The sequence below is a fragment of the Mustela nigripes genome, chromosome 10 (genome assembly GCF_022355385.1).
Source record: "Mustela nigripes isolate SB6536 chromosome 10, MUSNIG.SB6536, whole genome shotgun sequence".
NCBI classification, from domain to species: Eukaryota; Metazoa; Chordata; class Mammalia; order Carnivora; family Mustelidae; genus Mustela; species Mustela nigripes.
Window position 1 is genome coordinate 10,389,544 of NC_081566.1, and position 20,118 is coordinate 10,409,661.

A 20,118-nucleotide genomic window follows, 5' to 3' on the forward strand; every position below is an offset into this window, starting at 1 on the left:
CTGACTCACAAACGCAGTGTCTGTCTCCAGTTTTTAGGTCTCAGTGAACATCTCTCAGCAATACTCTGTCGTTCTCTGTGTATAGATCTGGCTTCTGTGCAATTTACACTGAAGTATTTTGTATTTTCATCCTATTATAAATGGTATTTTAATTCTTTTGAAAGATTTTATTAGAGAGCACAAGCAGGGCTAGGGGCACTTCTGCAAATGGTATTTTAAAATTTCAATCTCTAGTTGTTTGTAAATACTAGAAATACAGGGGAGCCTGGCTGGCTCAGTTAGTAGAGCGTGTGACTCTCGATCCTGGGGTGTGAATTCAAGCCCCGCCTTTCAGGCATGGAGCCTGTTTAAAAAAAAAAAATGTGGGGGCGCCTGGGTGGCTCAGTGGGTTAAGCCTCTGCCCTTATCCCAGGTCATGATCCCAGGGTCCTGGGATCGAGCCCCGCATCGGGCTCTCTGCTCAGCGGGGAGCCTGCTTCCCCCCCCCTCTCTCTCTCTGCCTGCTGCTCTGCCTACTTGTGATCTTTGTCTGTCAAATAAATAAAAAAATCTTTTTTAAAAATGCGGCTCATTTTTATCCGTTGGTCTTGTATCTCGCAACCTTGCTAAGCTCTCTTTATTCATCCTAGTTGCTTTTTTGTGTGGATTCTGTTTGATTTTCTATGCCGATGACCGTGTTAGTCCACAAAGACTATTGGACTCTTTGCTTATCAATCTGGGTACCTTTTCTATTTTCTTGACTTCCTGTGCTGGCTACAACCCCAACACAACATTGAATAGAAATGGTACAAGTGGACATTCTTGTCTCATTCCTGATCTTAGAAGGCATTTGATCTTTTACCCTTAAGTGTGATGTTAGCAGTAGATTTTTCAGAAACTCCTATCAACCTGAGGATACTGCCCTCTGAGCAGTATTTTGCTGAGAATTTTAATCAGGAATAGATGTTGACTTCTGTTAAACGTTTTTTCTGCATCTACTGAGGCAAACTTGCATTTCTGGGATAAATCCCACTTACTCACTGTGTAAAGTCTTCCTTATATGCTCCTAGATAGTTTCCTAATGTGGTTCTCTGTTTAGCAATTTTGTAGCCATGTTCATGAAGGATATTGGTCTTTGGTTTTCTGTCCTTGTAATGTCTTTGTCTATTTTTGGTATCAAGGAAATCCTGGCTATGACCATAGGTTATTTGGAACAGTCCTCTTGAGTTTGAAAATATTTGAGAATTGTCCAGATATCTTTCCATGCCAACTTCTGATTGAATTCCGTCGTGGCAGAGAACATACGTTGATGTGAATCCTTCAAGATTTACTTAGACTTGGTTTATCACCAGAATATGGTCTGCCTTGGGAAATGTTTTGTGTGAATTTCAAAGGAATGTGTATTTTGCTGTTGTTGGGTTGAGTGTTCTATAAATGTCAAGTTGGTTGACCGTGTTTTCCAAATCTTCAACATCTTTACTGGTTTTCTGTCTACACATTTTATCAATTCTGGAGAAAGTGTTATTTGAAACCTACAACTGTAATTACAGACTCGCTTATTCTTGGAGTTCAATGAGGTTTTGCTTCAAGTATTTGAATGTCTGTTACTAGATGCATAAATATTTTTGATTGTTAGGACCTCTAATCAATCATCACCTTTATGAAATGTTCCTATTTGCTTCTATTCACACTTTTTGTCTTCAGTTTCTTTTGTTTAATATTGATATAACCATTTCAGCTCTCTTACGGGCACTGTTTGCATGGTCCAGGCTTTCCCACTCTTACACTTCTAATGGATTGTTTCTTTATATTTGAAGTGCGTTTCTCATAGGCAGCCTATGGCAAGGGCTCGCTCTTTTGTGCGGTCTGACAATTTCTACCTTTCAAATAAGAATGTTCAGACTATTTACATTTCATGTAATTATTGACATGGTTTGGTCCAAATTCTTGTTTTTCACTAGGATTTCTATTCAACTTACCTGTTCTTTCTTTTCCTTTGCTTTTTTTTTTTTTTTAAATCTGCTTTTTTTGGATTTACTGAATATTTTTAAGAATTTCACTTTAGATCCTTTGTTGGCTTCCTAGCTGCAACTCTTCACTCTTTACTGATCTCTTTAAGGTTTATGGTATGAACCTTTAAATTATTACAGTCTGGGGGCACCTCAGTTGTTAAGCCTCTGTCTTTGGCTCAGGTCATGATCTCGGGGTCCCAGGATCGAGCCCCACATTGGGCTCCCCACTCAGTGGGAATCTGCTTCCCCCTCTCTCTGCTTCTCCCCATGCTTGTGCTCTCTCTGTTTCTCACTCTTTCAAATGAATAAATAAAATCTTATTTTTTTTAAAGTTGTTCTTACAGTCTGCTGTCAAGTGATGTTCTAGGACTTCATGAATGGAGTAAGAGCCCTACAGTGCAGTGCCTCCATTCCCTCCCTTCTAATCTTCATGCTATTGTCCTTGAACTTCTGAATTTTGCATATTAGAATCCATACAGGACAATGGCCTTAGTTTCGCTTTAGCAGCTGGTTATCTTTCAAAGAGGTTTAAATACTAGGCGGGGGGGCAGGGGGGCAAGCATTTATTGGCGCAGTTATCCTTTCTAGAGCTCCTCCTTCCTTGTTCCTTTGTGTATATCCTCTGTGGGTTGGCTTTGGTGAATCCTTTCAGCTCTTTTAGTCTGAAAGAGTCTTTCTTTCCCTTTGCCTGAGAATGATACTTGTGTTGGATATATTATTCTAGGTTGACATTTAGAAATGTTGCTTCACAGTCTTTTCACTTGTATCAGTCCCAACAAGAAACCTGCCATCCTCCTTTTCTTTGGCCCTTTCTAGGGGACCCGTTTTCCTCCTCTGGTTGCTTTTAAGGTTTTCCTCATTATCCCTGGTGTTAAGCAGTTTGATGAGCCTTAGCATAGTTTGCTTCACATTTCTTGGGCTTGAGGCTCATCGTAGATCTGTGGGGGTTTGTAGTTTTTTATCAAGATTGAGAAAGTCTTGGTTGTGTCTTTTTTTTTTTTTTTAAGATTTTATTTATTTATTTGACAGAGATCACAAGTAGGCAGAGAGGCAGGCAGAGAGAAAGGGGGGAAAGCAGGCTCCCCGCTGAGCAGAGAGCCAGACTCAGGGCTCAGACCCAGGACCCTGGGATCATGACCTGAGCCGAAGGTAGAGGCATAACCCACTGAGCCCCCCAGGCACCCCTCTGTTTGTGTTTTTATTTTTAAATTTTCTGCTTCATTTTGGACAGTTTCAGTGACTTTGTCTTGAAATTTACAAGGCTTCCCTGCTGTGAGGTGGGATCTGCCGTTGATACAGTATATTTTTTAGCTCTAGCTTTCCTTTTGTTACAGAAGCAGTTTGTCTTTTTTAATTATCCCATGTCTCTACTTAAGTCTTTAAACATTTGAAATATTGCCATAGCTGGGTTTTCACCTTTTTTGCTTTTGTTTTGAGAGAGAGGAAGAGAGAGAGAATCCCAAGCAGTGGAGTCTGATGCAGGGCTTGATCTCACGACTCTGAGATTGTAACTTGAGCCAAAGTCAAGAGGCAGACACTTAACCAAGTAGCCTCCCAGGCACCCCTGCAATATGGCCTTAGCCATTTTAATGTCCTTCACCATCACTATCTAATAATATCAGTCAGTTCTGTTTGGCTTCAGTTATCTTTTCATTATGAGTCTCATTTTCTTCTTTGCATGCCTTCTTGATGGATGCTGGACATCTTTGTATTTTATAAATATATATTTTTTAAAATATTTATTTGACAGAGAGGCACAGCAAGAGAGGGAACACATGCAGGGGGAGTGGGTGAGGGAGAAGCAGGCTTCCTGCCCAAAAGGGAGCCCAACGCAGGGCTCGAGCCCAGGACCCTGGGATCATGACCTGAGCGGAAGGCAGATGCTTAACGACTGAGCCACCCAGGTGCTCTGTGTCTTATAAATATTCTTAAGCATTGTTTTGGGTTATAGTTATTTCTAAACAGTTCAATCATTTCTGGTCTTGCTTTTAAGATTTGGTAAGTGGGACCTGATCTATGCTCATCTTGGGCAAAGCATTCCCGGCTACAGAAGCGAGACCCTTCTGGGTCCCCTACCCCATGCCTGGTGAAGTTTGAGTTTTCTAGTATGGCTGTTGGAAACAGGCATTATTCCTGGCCTTGCGTGAGTGCTGTGCGCTGTTACCTCTAATCTTCCTGGGTGGCTAACTCCCCAGCTGTGTGGTCCCTCGCATGCCTGTCCTGACCAGGACTCTGTTGAATACTTGAGGGGCTCTCTGCAAATCCCACGTTCTCTTCTCTCCAGTACTCTGTCCTGCCAGCTGCTGCCACCTTGGTCTCCCTGGACTGTCTCCAGTCTGTCTCCTCCATTCTGGTAGTCCACTGCATCCGCCGGCAGCATCCCATCCCTGGCAGTGAGCTGGGCACAGGCAGTGCTCCCCTTGTCTGTTTCCTGGCCCTTCACTGCCTGATGTCTAGTGTCTTAGAAACAGCCGTTTTATACGTTTTGTTTTTAGGTTAGACCATTGATTTCATCCGTGTGATGTCATCTAAACCAGAAGCAGAAGTCCTTGTGAGCAAGTGGCTTCACTTTTCTTCACTTCTGCTTTCTTGTCTATATTTCTACAAAGAACAAGGGGCATTCGGCTCACGGCTTTACTGCGGAACTGAACGCGACTGGTGCTTCTGCAGTGCCCGACAGTTGGTAGATACTCGGCAAATACTTGGGTCTTTCCTGGTCTCTGCACCTGGTTATTACTTCTTCCTGATTTTTACCTTGGGGTATCAACCCGATTGCTGGCTGAGCTCTCCATCAGGGGCTCTGTGACCCTCAACCAAAACACATAACCACCCCCGTACTCTTCAGATGCAACTCAGTCAGTTTCAGAATTCTACTCTCCAAAGAACACGTGGGTGCAAACCTTCTCCCGTTCATGGGATATTTACCTTCTCTGAGGTCTCCTCCAATTCAACCTAGGGGAATTACTCATTCGTTTATAGGATGAACGTCAGGAGGTTTTAGGTCGGTGATGTGTGGCAGACAGAATTCAAGAGGACCACACTGTTCGCAACCAATCATGATTTTGTCGGGATTTCCTACTAAGTCACGAATGTCATCATTTTCCTTCCCTTCTAGTTTTCCCTCCGGCTTCCTAAGGAGCTCCCCGAAGGACAGATGAGCGTTTGCCAGAACCTAACCACCTCTCTTGTCTTCTCTGTCTCAGTGTCTGGAGGCCGCAGCCGTCTACACCTCATCGACCTCGGCAGCTGTGTGAAAGCTCTTAGCAAAAACCGGGAAGGAGGCTCAGGGCTATGCCTCTCACTGTCTGCCCTGGGCAACGTCATCCTGGCTCTTGTCAACGGCAGCAAACACATCCCCTACAAGTAAGTGATCCCTCCACTGGACGTATGGGCTGGGGTAACACCGTGCCGGGGCTGGGCACGAGACTCTCGGGCCAGTGACATCTCGGGAAAGATGCACGCGATGGAGGGACCGTCTGGACCGCACTGTTAGCTCTTTGCCTGAACCAGCCTCTGCTAACGATTGTGTATCCCATGCTCTTCCGAAGTCAAAAGTTGTGAAGATCCTTCCATTTGTCCCAGTCCTGACTTCAGCTGCTAAAGTCAGGGAGACTAGGAAGTTATCTCGGTTGGGGTCTCCAATCACAGTTGCCACTGGTAGGTCATTGCCACCATCACATAGACCCTTCACGGGCATGACAGCAAAGGCGGGAGGATCAAACTACCCTTCCATTAAGAGTCGGGCTGTCCTATTTAACCAATAAAAATACAGGATACCCAGGAATATTTGGATTTCAGAGAAGCAGCAAATAATTTTTTGAATGGGAAGTATGCCCCCAGTATTGCATGAACATTTAGGAATCCTGTATGTTATATGGCAACCCTATGTAGGAGAGCTCCTAAAACTTGCCACCGCCACCCACCATCCCCATGCAGATGTTTACCCCCAAGATCCCTTCTTTCTTTCCATTATGCTCCTAGAGGATGAATTTAGAGCTGCTCCTGTGTCTGGAATGGCCAATGCCTGGCTATGTCATCCGTGCTCACCTAGCCCAGGGCCACCCCTCACCACCACCACCGACTCAGCTCTGCCACTGAACAACATGGTGATGGTGCTGGGTGCTCCCTGCTTGTTCGGGGCTTTGCCAAGGCTCAGCTGTTCCCCTCACAAGCGCCCCAAACCGTCACACGCCGTAAACAGATGCTTCCGCGGTGTGTCTTCTCTGCATCACGAGGATATGAGACTCAGAATGGTCGGAGGGTAGAAGGTTTTTTTGTGAAATTTAGAGTACCGGAGCCAAGGAGGAGTAATGATCCTCTGGTTGGGCTTATCCACATCGACGGCGTTGCAAGAACACCTGTGGGGTTGCCGCGAGGATGAAGCCAAGGTTCACGGTGCCATTTTTTTTTTTTTTTTAAATCTGTAAAATCAGGCAAAATCTAAGTCACTGCTACGTGGGAGGAAAAGCTGAGTGGGGCCATTTGTTCTATAATGAGCGAGATTCAGACAAGTCCGCACCTTCTCCTTCCCTCTGCCCAAGCTGTGACTTCCTTCACCGCGAGGACCGTTCGCACGCGGACTCCAGCACGTTAAGTGACAGGTGTGATCCCATGCGTCTCTGCTCCCAAAATTTGGAGACCTGGTGGGATAAACCTAGAAATGGTTTTCCCAGCCCTTGGAAAGACCCTTTCCTCTGAGGAAACAATTTCAAGTTGTAGGTTTATAAAGTTTTATTCGGTATCATTTCTGCAGCTGAAAAAAACTCAAGGTGTTGTTACGAGGGAGAAAGGAAGGGAAGAGAGAAAAAAAGAAAGATCTGGACGGGTCCTATCAGGGCTGCAGACTTAGAAAGAAAGCATGCCGGCATCAGTCGCATGTGTGTGTGTATGTATGTATGTATGTATGTATGTATGTATGTATAACACAGGGGTGGCACCCGTGGCCCTGGGCCTGAACTCGGGAGGCCTTTCCAGGACGTGGTTCTCTGTGTAAGGCAGACCTGCCTCTTCCTTGCCGTGAGAAATGTTTTCTCCCAGGGGCCACTTGGATAGTCTCTGCTCTCCCCAAACTGGAGACCCACTCAGTGTCCGTGAAACTCAGGAAGGGCGTTGTAGATCAGTATTATCTGCAAAATTATTTCCCTGGTTCATGCAGGAGATGATAGTCTTGTCCAGATGTATATTATTTACACCTAGTATGAAATTACATAGGTATTTTCCAGGAAAAAATGTAAAGGAATAACAGTTCTCCAGGTTTACTGACGATAGCACGGAACAGAAACTTGGTAAGAATCTTCCCGTGAGCATGTGTGTGCGTGTGTGCGCGCGAGAGAGACAGACACGCATATTTAGCAACCTTTAAATGTACATTAATGCCATATTATCTCCTCCTGATTTACAGGGAGAACATCAATTTAGAACTATTTGCACGAACTCCGGATACCAGTTTATAGCATTCCCTGTTTAGAAATAAAATAACTAAAGTCTCGGGTTGCCAGGCAACCACAGCAATGGTAATTCTTAGATTGCTGCTTGAAAAATACTCATTTTTATACATTTTAATGACTGTTAGGATGCAGAGAAGGCAGGTCCGGAAAAATCAACAGGACGGAGACACCCCTCCCCCACTTGGTTTTTTTTTTATTCTTCCCTCTTAGCTCCATCTACTTCCCTGGCCAGTGGTATCTACGTATTCAATTATGGGCATTTCCAGAGATTGATATTATTTTCTTAAGAGTTTAGCCACCACTCCCAGTAAATAGAGTCACACAGGTCACTTGGGGAGAAACGAGGCTGTCTGGGAATCGGCGGGGTCACAAGCCCCGGGTGCAAGCATCCGTCCATTCTCCACTGTCTTGGCTCCCCCTCGCCCGTGGCTCACCCCCACGGGATGACGGGCCGTGTGCTCGGAGGACTGGGTAGAAACGGAGACGTCCTGGTTTCCCTCTTGGCTCTTCCAACAGTTTCTTTCCTTTGCGTTCGGTCCCGGAGATTCTGAACAAAACCCTGTTCCCTGCAGATTCTGAACCAGTCGGCAGATAGGTACAGGAGAACAGCCGGGAGCTGGGGCAGTCTATCTGCTGAATCCTGGCAGGGAGCAGGGACGTCCCCTGTCCCTCCGCAGACCAGACGCCGGGACCCGCCCACGGGCAGAATCGGGCCAGCAGGGCGGTCGGGTGCCGGGACAGCTCCGTGGCTCACGTGCAGGAGAGCACGTGTGAGCTGCAGGGAGACACACAGACGGACGGACAGACAGACAGCGTTGGGCTGGAGCTACCCAGCCTCGCTGGGCAGACCTTTCTTGGGCCATGCGAAGAAGCGAATAAAAGGGCGGATAGAAAGGCGGGAAGGTTTTCTTCAATCTTTCCAAGGGGGCAGAGGTTCCGAGAGGTGGACTTGCCGGGTCGTAGGGAGAAGCAGCGCGTCGTTTCCAATACTTGTTTTCTGGTTCTCCGGCAACGTCCTGGGTAGTTAGTCTGGGGCGTGAATGAGCCCTGACTTCGGCTCATTTCGTCCTGGGAGCATGAGGATGACGGCTCGTCGTCCCTGTCCTCCGACTGTGCCTCGGAAACCGCTCCAGATGCTCGACGGGCGTCGCTCGGCCCAGGCACAGCCGCACCGCGCAGGCCCGACTGAGCACGCCCGAGCCGCAGCTGGGAAGCCGGAGGCAGGAGGGCCGAGTCGCTTGGCCACTTCGCGCAGCTGGCGGGTGACAGCCTGCTTCGCTGCCCCCGCCCCGTGCCACGCTGCGTCCTCACTCGGTGTCGGGGACACGCTCAGTCAGGGCTGGCGGCAGGAGCCGATGTGCTGAGACGGTGGGAAGCGCAGGCAAAGCTCCAAGGGGGGGCCCGGCAGGGGCGGCGGTGTCCACGCCTCCCTGTCTCGGGGATGGCCACGGGGCGGGGGCAGGGGGCAGGCGGACTCCCGGAGCCTCGTGGCAGTGGGCAAAGTGGGAGGGGGAGGGTGGAGGAGGGAAGGGCACCCACGCCATCGACCCCGAGTCAGAAATACCAGGGGCACCTGCGTGATTCAGTCGTTAAGCCTCTGCCTTCAGCTCAGGTCGTGTTTCCAGGGTCCTGGGATCGAGCCCCGCATCGGGCTCTCTGCTCAGTTCCTCCCCCCTCTCTCTGCCTGCCTCTCTGCCTACTTGTGACCTCTCTCTCTGTCAAATAAATAAATAAAATCTTTACTAAAAATAAAAAAAAAGAAAAGAAATACCAGCTAAGGGTGTGGGACTGAGTGAAACCCTCCTCACTCAGCATCGCACGCCGGCCCCGAGGTAGAAGGTTGGAGAACAGGGCTTGGGTTGACCTCCTTAAATGGCGCTCAGTGGGACTCGTATTCCGGCCGCCGCAATCCCTGTGAAGTGTCATAGGGATTCTGTCTTTCTTAATTTTGTCTTTCTTGATTTCTTAATTTCTGTGCTCCGGCCCGACAGCGTGCAGAGCCTTTCCACCGGCCCACTGATGGGCGAAGCTGCGTGTTCCGCGATGCTCTCTCGGGCTGCAGGGCCCCCGGGACCCCCACCCCAGCCCCTCACCTGCCTCACTGGGTGGGGGGCTCCAGCAGGAACAGGGTGACCAGGTCCCCTGCTGGGCACAGCCAGCCGACGAGACAGACAGACTTTCTGGCTCTCTCTAGTTTCTAGGAGGTGGAAATTTCTAGAAGGTGCGTGGAGGCATTTCTGGGTGAAAAGATTCCTGTCAGAATCGGAGAGGTTATCACCCAGCCTGCGTCTCGAAGTTTTGCCGGGGACGAGAAAGGCAAGGAAGGAGGGGCTTGCGGGGGAGAGTGACAGCGGCTGTCAGGGCCCGGGATAACGAGCTGCCTCCGACACCGGCTAATAGGAGCAGCTGTGGGGGTTTCCACAGCTGGCCGTTAAGGCAGTCAATCCATCAGCTAGAATTTGGGATGTTTCTTCAGGCGTCGCTCGCAAGGAACTCTGTGGTCACATGCCCGTGGTGTGTACGAGCTGGTCTGCAACACGGGCTGGGCAGCCGATGCTGAGCTGTGAGCCCTGGTGTGGGTCCCCTTCGCCCATCCCCCCCAACCCCCTGCTCGCCCTCCTCTGGCAACCAGCCATCTGTCCTCTGGATAGGAGTTCGGGTTTCTAAATTCCACATGTAATTAAGATCCTACAGTATTTGTCCTTCTCTGACCTCTACCCTCAAGGGCAGCCATGTTGTCACAAGTGACAGGACATAACTTTTTGATGGCCAAATAATGTTCCATTATATGCACATGTGTGTGTAACAGAGAGACAGCGTGGGTGAGAGTGCGTGTAACATTTTCTCCCACTGACAGGCCCGTCGAGGGATCATCCTGTCCTCCTCGGTTTTGAAAGACCAAATGGGTCGTAATTAATCTTTTGTTAAAATGGGAAGCTCCTAAGTTGATTCAACGAGAGTCTGTGGGGGAGGGGGGCAATGGGCAGGACCATATGGGAGGACTGCCGCCAGATATGGACACTTGATTTGAGAGAGTCCAGCCCTGTGGACTCTGCACCGAGAAAGACATAATGGCTTAAGCACTGGAACGTCTCTGCCTACAACTTCCCTCGACCAGTCCCTTGAGCCTGAGGGTGAGTAGGCATTGGGGGTCAGAGACAGCTGTGCCCTCGGTTGTATCTGAACATCCCCCTGCCCAGGGTGGGATTCAAATCTTTAAAGACCGAGACTTTTCAGGTGAGATGGTCCTCACCTTAAATAGAAGGCAAGTCCTTTCGCTGCTTTCGTTGGAACCATGATGGGTCCCAACACTGGAATGAAACTTGACCGTGTTGGGTCCCCCAAGGGAAGAGTTTTCTTCCAAAGAGATTTCCAAGAGGAAGCTTGATGATGCACATTTCACCCTACACTTCCGAGCCCAAGGGATACACAGACTTGACCTCCATTCGTCACGGGGCTCAGCTCTGCTCTGCCCAGGAAGGTGGATTCTGACCCAAAGGCCCTGGCTAGCGGTTTTCCGGGACTGCTTCTGTTCTCAGCTGGGCAGAGGCTACCAAGTGCGTAAGAAACAGTTTGGAACATATTCAGCAGAGTATCCGTGAGTCCTTCTACCCATGCATTCCTTCCCTCATTCAAAAATATTTATCGGACCTCCGCAATATGCAGGGCCCCAGGGATGCAGCAAACAGCACAGATGCTCTCCCCTCTGGGACAAGTCATGCTCTAGCGGAGACGCCGAGGCTCACTTAGCTGGTCCCACATGTCATAACGTGTGAGCGCTCAGTGCTCACCCCCCACTGGGGAAGAAGGGCCCGAGTAAGGCGGAAGGAATCAGAAGGGCTGGAGCGAAGGCTGTCTGGGCAGACGGGGGGACTCTGAAAGCCCTGGGCTCGTCTACACCGCGCTCTCGCTCCCGCACACGCCAGCTTTGTCAAGTGTCCCACAGCCCGTCCTCCAACCCCTGAGCCACTGGTGGCACGCTGGCCTCGGCCGCAGTGATGTCGATCCTGCCTGACACAAATCATGATCTACTGCAGGACTCGGAGTCCGCTGCTAATTGTTACCTTTAATGATAACTAATGATCGTCTCTCCAGTCGTGCTGCTGCTGGAAGAAAACAGCCAAACTGGGTCGTTCGGGGCCAGTGCACAGAGTGCCTGAGATGCCCCTGGGCACCCATGATCGCTCAAGGGTGGCCAGATTTAGGCACAATTAGGCATTAGAAGGGACAGAGCATACAAATGAGTTGGGGCTTAATTCATTAAGAAACTGTCTTGAACGTTAATGGAGCTTCAATCAGAGTATCCGACCATAAATTCTCACCTGTTTCACAACTGGTTCAGGCTCAACCGAGCATTAATAGATTTTTTTTTTGTCCATGCAAATGAGGTGATAATTTAGCTCATGTGTAATTGAACAATTTTCACATAGTTACATTCGCGGAGCAGTTAAGTTGTATCAGATCGTCTAATGTACCAGTAATTCTTTAACTAACACAGAGCTGAGTTTCATTTGGGTCTACCAAAGAGAGAACCAGAGAAAATCAGAGGTCAGAGTAAATCTGTTAATAATTGGAAGGAGAGTCGACGTTAGGAGACCTGACCGTACTCAGCCCTCTTGTGGGGGGGCACCCGGCGTGGCTCTTCATTTTTGTTTGGATTTTCTCTTATCCGGCTCCCTAGCAGCGAGATCGGGACAAATTGTAGTGGGGAGGGGTAGCCGTGGTGGTTCTCGGTTTGGGGTTTGTAAGCATACATTTCCAAGTTCTGTGTCAAAGTGCTGGTTTTTTCCAAGGGTTATACATGTGTGTGCCCTTGAAGCCCGCGTCAGGCCCTTCCCACTGCGTCTGGCTTCCCGCCCCTGGGCACCTGGCCGTCTCTGCGCATGGACCCCCCCCCCCACCCCCCGGCACTGAGGACCAAACTCTATAGGTGTTTTCGAGAGTGTAGAGAGCACTTGCAGCCGTTTTGGGAACAAAGTTCACTACCCTTCACTCGGGGCAAGGGCCATATGCTGCTTCCATCTGAGGATGCTCTCTGGCGAAGGCAGTGTCACAGCCCTCCAGGCACCTGCTGATGTCACCCACTTCTGCAAATCCTACAGTGGCTTCTTGGCAGCTGCAGGGTGGAGTTCAGACCTTTTTTTTTTTTTTTTAAGATTTTATTTATCCCTCTTTGACAGAGAGACAGATAGAGGGGGAACACAAACAGTGGGAGAGGGAGAAGCAGCTTCCTGCTGAGCAGGGAACGTGATGTGGGGCTTGATCCCAGGACCCCGGGATCATAACCTGAGCTGAAGGCAGAAGCTTAATGACTGAGCCACCCAGGCGCCCAGAGTTCAAACCCTTTTATGGTCCATGAAGCTTTTCGTCCTTTGGACCACACCCACCTTTCCAACCATGGAAACTGCCTCCAGACTCCCGAACCCCCACGCTGTCTCTTGGCCTCAAGGCTGTGTACACACTACTTTTTCTGCCTACACATGTCCTTGTTCGTTCATTCGTTCATTCTTCCAGTGACTGGTTCCCAAGAACGTGCTGTAATTCCATACAGTCCTGGATCTTCTTCTTCAGTTACTGACTTTCTAACTATTTCTCCTACAAGTTTTCATTGTGAAATCTGCCATACACACAGATGTAGAAACACATCACCCCAGTCTACAGACCAACAAATCAGACACCCGGGGGCCCACCGCCCAGGTTAGGAAATAGAATATTTAGAAGGTCCGTGTGTTATTCCGGGACCCCATCGCCCTCCCGCCTTTCCCGGAGGTGACCGCCATGCTGAATTTTGTGTGTATTGTCCCCTCACTTGCCTTACGCTTTTACCACCTAAATTTGCGTCCAACGCAATATATACTGTTTGGTTCTGTTTGATTTTGAACTTTACATAAATGGAATCATACTGTCTCCTTGGTTCTTCTCGAACTTCCTTTTTTCTACCAATATTTCATTTCTGACATCCATATTGATGTGTGGAGCTATAGCTTATTAATTTTCTTTGACGCATGATTTTTCTGCTGTCGGAGGATATCACAGAGTATTGGTTCTCCTGTTGATGGATTTCCAAGAGATTTTGGAAAATTGGTTGTTGAATTTTTGTCTAATCCATTTCTGCATCTAATGAGATGATCATGTGGTTTTCTGTCTTTAATCCTTTAATATGGTAAATTACATTAATCAATTTTTTAATATTAAAAATCCTTACAGCCCTTCCTGCTTATTCGTCAAAGCTCCAATATTGTCTCCTTTTTGAAGCCTGGTCGGATCTCCTTTCCTTCCTCCTGCCTCTTTGCTCCAGGAAAGTTGTTTCCCTCCTAAAATCCCCTATGGCATTCTGAAGGTATTTCATTATAGGCACTGATGTTATATTTTGATTATTTGTTTACATACTGATCTCTCCTATCACATGAGCACATCAAGATACTGATAGTCTTTAATTTCCAGGTTCCTTATTTTTGCACTAATTTGCAGTAAATCAACCTGATTGGAACCTTCCCCCCCTTTCTTAATGGAAATGTCGTCGATGCACAGTATTACGTCAGTTTCAGGCGTGGAGCATAGTGATTCGACAAGTCTGTACGTTATGCTGGGTTTGCCACAAGTGTAGCCACTGTCTGTCCCCATACAACGCTATCTCACTGCCATCTACTGTGTTCCCATGCTGTGTCTTTCATCTCCATGACTCATTCATTCCATGACTGTATCTCTGCTCCCTGCCCCCGTTTTGCCCATCCCCCACCCCAGCAATCATCAATATGTTCTCTCTATTTGTGAGCCCATTTCTGCTGTGGGTTCTTTGGCTTTTCAGATTCTACATATAAATGAAATCCTATGGCATTTATCTTTCTCTGTTGGACTTCTTTCCCGTAGCATAATGCTCTCTCGGTCCATCCATGTTGTGGCCAATGGCAAGATTTCTTTCTTTTCATGGCTGAGTAATATTCCATTGCATGTGTACACGACCTCTTCTGTATCCATTCATCTATCTGTGGACACTTGGGCTGCTTCTGTATCTTGGCTGTTGTAAATAATGACACCATAAACATAGGGATACATGTATCTTTCTGAAATAATTTTTTCTCCTTTGGGTCGATACCCAGTAGTGGAATTACTGGAATATATGGTATTTCCTCTCTCAACTCAACTCTCAGGAACCTCCATACTATTTTCCACTGTGACTGGTCCAGTTCACATTCCTACCAACAGGGCACGGGGCTTTCCCTTTCTCTGCATCCCTGCCAACACTTGTGATTTCTTGTCTCGATTCTAGCCATTCTGGCAGGAAGAAGGTGGCATCTCATTGTGGTTTTGATATGCATTTCCTGATAATGAGTGATGTTGAGCATCTTTTCACATGTCTGTTGGCCATCTGTATGTCTGTTCTGGTCCTCTGCCTATTTTTGATCACATTATTGGGATTTTTTTTTTTCATGTTGAATTGTCTAAGTCCTTTATGTATTTTGGATATTAACTCCTCATTGGATATGTCATTTGCAAATATCTCCTCCTGTTCAGCAGGTTGTCTTCCATTTTGTTGATGGTTTCCCTTGCTGTGCAAAGCTTTTTATTTTGGTACAGTCCCAACAGTTTGTTTTTGCTATTGTTTTCTTTGCTTGAAGAGACATACCTAGAAGAATGTTTCTATGGCTGTTATAAAAAAGATCACAGCCTCTGTTTTCTTCTAGAAGTTTTATGGTTTTGGGTCGCACATTTAGGTCTTTAATCCATTTTGGGTTTTTATTTGTGCACGGTGTAAGAATGTGATCCAGTTTCATTCTTTTGCAAATAGCTGTCCAGTGTTCCCAACACCATTTGTTGAAGAGACCGTCTTTTCCCTGTTGTATATTCTTGCCACCTTTGTAGTAGATTAATTGAACTTACAATCCTGGGTTGACTTCTGGACTGTCTGTTCTGTTCCACTGATCTGTGTGTCTGTTTTTGTGCCTGTTCCCTACTGCTTTGATGACTCCTGCTTTGTAGTATAGCTTGAAATCTGAGATTCTGACGCCTCCAGCTTTAGTCTTCCTTATCAAGGTGGCTTCACCTAGAATCTTCTGTGGGTCCATAAAAATTTTAGGATTATTTGTTGTGGTTCGGTGAAAAATGCCGTTGGTATTTTGATAGGGATGGCACTGAATCTATAAATTGCTTTGGCTAGTTTGGACATGTTCATAATTTTGATTCCTCTAACCCATGAGCATGGAATGTCTTTCCATTTGTGTCACCTTCAATTTCTTTTATCAGTATTTTATCGTTTTCAGAGTATAGACCTTTGTAGCAATCAAAAGGTATTTGATTCTTTTGGAGCAGGTGTAAATGGAATTTTTTTTCTTAAACTCTCTTTCTCTTACTTCATTCTCAGTGTATAGAAATACAACCAATTTCTGTAGGTTTATTTTATATCCTGCAGCTTTATTGGATGCATTACTTACTTCTAAGAGGTTTTGGGTAGAGTCTATAGAGGAACGCTCCTTTTTCAGCAGGAGGTGTAAATCAGACGTCTGCCTTCAACTTTTGGTGGCCTGCCTCACAGCCTGGATGGGGCTTTATCGTTCATCAGGATCAACTTCCTATGGTGGCTGAGAGGACATTCCCTCTTATATAAAGCCCAGGAAAGTGCCTGTGGGCCCTTCCCATTTCTGGTTCATTGACTCTCTATCACCGTAAGGAATGGACAGACCCACAGCCCAGAGCCCTTGACAATCAAATTCTGAAAAAGCACAGGGCGCCTGGGTGGCTCAGTGGGTTAAAGCCTCTGCCTTTGGCTCAGGTCATGATTCCAGGGCCCTAGGAGCAAGCTCCGCATCAGCCTGTTTCCCCCTCTCTCTCTGCCTGCCTCTCTGCCTACTTGTGATCTCTGTCTGTCAAATCAATAAATAAAATCTTTAAAAAAAATTCTGAAAAAGCAAACCTCCCCACTCAATTTCTTACTAGAATAATGAGACTCTTCTTGACAATTTCCTTTGCAAAAGGAGAACAGCCATCTTTAAAAACCGTACACTTGGGGGCACCTGGATGGTACAATCCGTTGAACATCTGAGTCTCGGTTTTGGCTGAAGTCGTGATCTCATGGTTGTGAGATCGAGCCCCGCGTCGGGGTCGGCGCTCAGCACAGAGCCTGCTTGAGATTCTCTCTGCCCCTCCCCTGTGCTTGCTCACTCGCTCGCTCTCAAGTAAATAAATCTTTAAAAAAATGAATAAAAAATAAAAACCATACAATTTGACCTTTCCAAAAGCCAAAGGCTCACCTCACCAGAGTCATTTATTTGAGCCTATAATTTGTAAATGCCAAGAACGATGTGATTTTTCCCCTGAAAGCCTTCTGGAGGGAGTCCAAATCACCGTCTCGTCATTAAGTCTTCTGTTCAAGGACCCATGTAAGGACCGTGTCACCGGGCTCGGAGCCACGGGTGTTGTGCAGCAGCAATGGGCAGCAGAGCCACCACTTTCTGTATTTGCTGAGCACACGTCCCATCTACATGGTGCCGATGTGCTCATTTCACCTTCACATGAACCCTGGAGGTAGGGGCTGTTGTCCTTCCCTTTCTAGAGACGAAGATGGCAAGACACAGAAAGGCCTAGCAAATCACCAGCTGTCACAGGTACAGTAACTGGGAAGCCAGGATTAGAACCCAGGTACTGGGGCTCAAAACTCGCCCTTCCATTCACCGCACCATTCCCCAGGGCACAGAGTTAGACCAGACGGACCTGGGCTCAGGCCGCGCTCTGCCCCGGCTGCCTCTGTGACTTAAGGATGCTCAGGCTCCATCTGGACAAGGAGGAGAAGGTTCTGGCTTGTTGGGAGTAGCACAGAGGAAGGCATCTGGTGCTCCGTGAACCGCTGTGAGAATGTGACCACCATCTCTCAGGTCTCTTTCAGGGTCATTATCAGGCCTTTGGGAGTCCTCTATAGACCCCAACCCATGAGGAGCTCAGGCGCAGAACTTGACTGTGACCTCAGAGCTCAGCTGTGTGTCCTCGTGGTACCAGTGAGCTACGACTCCCTGCCAGCCTTGTAATCCTTGGGTTCTCATGAACACAACCCGCATCCCCGATGCGCTGAGGGTATGTTCCCTGCATTCACTACCCAGGGGGACTGGACTTTTGTCTCGGGCCATCCCCATGTTAAACCCACTGTCCTCTGTCTCACTCCTCCCGGGAGCAAAGAGTAGATGCGAACATGTAGGAACCCATTAGAGACGGAGGTCAAACATCTCTCCGCATGCCACAGCCCGAGTCCAGACAGAGGGCTGGGAGCGTCTCTGCAGAATCCAGAGGAAACAGATGTGGCTGAGCCCATGGCAGCCCCGGGAATCCACCACGAGAAAGCGGTGTCTAGTGCATTTCAATCTCTTCTCTCAAGGTTTGAGCACGTGGAGCAGAACCCCCCGCCCCACCAAGCCTCCTTGCCGGATAGATTTGAGTAGAAGGCGAGTCGAGCCAGAGGCTCCCAAGCATAAGGTCCTGAGACTCAATTCCTTACATGGTGGGCGCTGGCCGGGAAGACACCGGCTCCCAGTCACGACTGTCCCACCTAGAACCCCCAAAGGCATTTCTCATACGACGATTTTACTCACTAGACCGACAACTTGAAAGACCCCACAGTGGAGCCAACGCAATTGCTTTTTTAATTTTCACCTCAACCCCATGGGGCCACCATTGGAAATCGGCCAAAGGGAGTTCGTTCGAAGTGTCCTTTGTCACAGCAGTCTGGGGCCTGTGGAAGCCAGAAGAAAGCTCTGCGGCCACACTTGACTTAGCCCTGCTTGTGGAGCCAGTAAGGGACAGAATCACAAACAAGCGAAGTTTGGTGCCTGTGCCCCACTGCCGCCTCTGCACTTGAGGCTGCCCCTCACGAGGCCTTCTCCGGCTCTGTGATGGGGCCACGTCTCAGCTCAGGTTAGAACGGTCCTGTCTAAGGACGGTCTGGTCCCCGGGGGAGGGTTCCCACTCTTCCCAACCTCATCAACGCTTGCGTTGTCTGACTGAAAAGCGTGTGGCCGTCGAGTGGGTGTCCTAGCAGAGTAATGCCCTATCAGAGTAATTTTAATTCCTTACGGTTGAGTATCTTCTCATGCCTGTTGCTCAGTGCTCTCTGTCCCTGTCCTCTCGGTCACATCTTTTGCTCGGTTTTCTGTGGAGCTGCTTTTCTTCGTGTTCATCAGTTTGCAGGAATTCTTTGTAAACTCTGGCTCCTACTATTTTGCCGAATTTGTCAAATTCCCACAGATCTGCAAGGCTCCTTTGGTCGTATACCAGGTGTCCATAAATGCAGGGGGGGTCTGTCTCTGGGCCCTCCCCCCATGCCGATACCACATGGCCGCAGCCCCGTCGGGCTCTGTGAGTTCTTTATGGCGTGCCGTCTTCCCTCCGATGCCTTTTTGTGCCTCACTGTCTCCTTCCTTCTGCTTTCTTTTGGTGTGCTTTGCCATTCTATTTTTATCTCCATCTTAAGATGGCTACTTGGCTTAATTTTCTCTCTTTCTTGCTCTGTACTATAAGCCCTTAATGCTGTACATTGCCCACTAGGAACTGCTTTGTCTGTATCCTCAAGTTTTTCTAATGACAATTGTTTTCACTATCACGAGGTCAACCTAGTTTCTAGTTTTTATTCTATTTGCCGTTTGAGTTCCGTCCCAAACCCCACATATTAGCAGATCTTCCTGTTCTGTCTGCTTGAACAGACATGGAATGCATGCTTTCTCTGTCTCTCTCTCTCTCCAGCTCTCTCCTTTTTCTTTTATTTTGCCTGCAGACTGTGGCTGCCTTGGCCTCCCCAAATTCTGAATTTCGTCTCCCTGTCTCAGTAGCGTGACTGCCTGGCTCCGTCAGGGCGTCCTTCTCGGTCGTGTGGCCTGTCTGGGTGGTGAGCTGGGGTGTTCGCGAGGCTTCCCATGTTCGTTCTCCTCTCAGAGATGACTTTTCTCTGCTGTTCTTGCCTAGTATCCCAAGCCCATTTTCGTGCTCATATTTTGTCTGGTTTCCTGGTTGTTTAAGGCTGGAGGGTAGATCTAGTTCCGTTGTTTTCTTTCTTTTCCCCCAGCACGGCCAGAAGCAGAAATTGGTCATTTCCGATGAATTTCTTGCTTATTTTGTTTCTTTAAACATCTTCACTTCCTGAAGCATGTTAATCAACTTTTTGTTGTTCACTTGTCATCTGTGTTCGAATGTCTTGCTCAGCCATCTCTTGTTTCTGCTGGGTCTTTCTCATGGTGCCTTATTTGTCTCTGTGTGTTTCTGCCCTGGGGTGATTCATTTGCATTCACTTTTTTTTTTTTTTTTTTTTGTGAGAATTCTTCAAGGCTGAGGGTAAAGATGGATTACTTTAGCATTTGTGTTTACTTCTTCTTGGTGCCTGGGATCACCACCAGCTGAGGACACTCTCTGTTATATTCCCAGCTTGAACTATTTTGGACCCCCCGATACCAAGAATTCAAACTGCCAACTTGTGTGAACCCAGCCTGTGGTTCCAAGTTCTCAGGACAATTTCTTTTCTACTTAGAGCCCTACTTTAAGACAGACACAGCTTATATAGTGAGGGGAGCAGGTGTTCCCCAACGGGGTCTTCCTTTTACAATCCTCACATTGGGCAGGCTCTCGGCTATGTCTTCAGTTTTGCATGCCCTTTGAAGCCATATTAAACTAAGCTGAGTATTACCTGGTTTGGCAAATACCTTCAG

The 20,118-nt window shown here is 47.8% G+C and overlaps 1 protein-coding gene across 2 annotated transcripts in view; it reads left to right on the plus strand.

Moving 5' to 3' along the window:
- The window catches only part of KIF26B (kinesin family member 26B), a 412,466-nt gene that overhangs the window by 359,351 nt on the left and 32,997 nt on the right, over positions 1-20,118 (plus strand). For both annotated transcript variants that reach the window (XM_059412563.1, XM_059412564.1), the window contains one exon: positions 5,195-5,354. In XM_059412563.1, the coding sequence (XP_059268546.1) occupies positions 5,195-5,354 (160 nt within the window). The remainder of the gene's footprint in view (positions 1-5,194; positions 5,355-20,118) is intronic.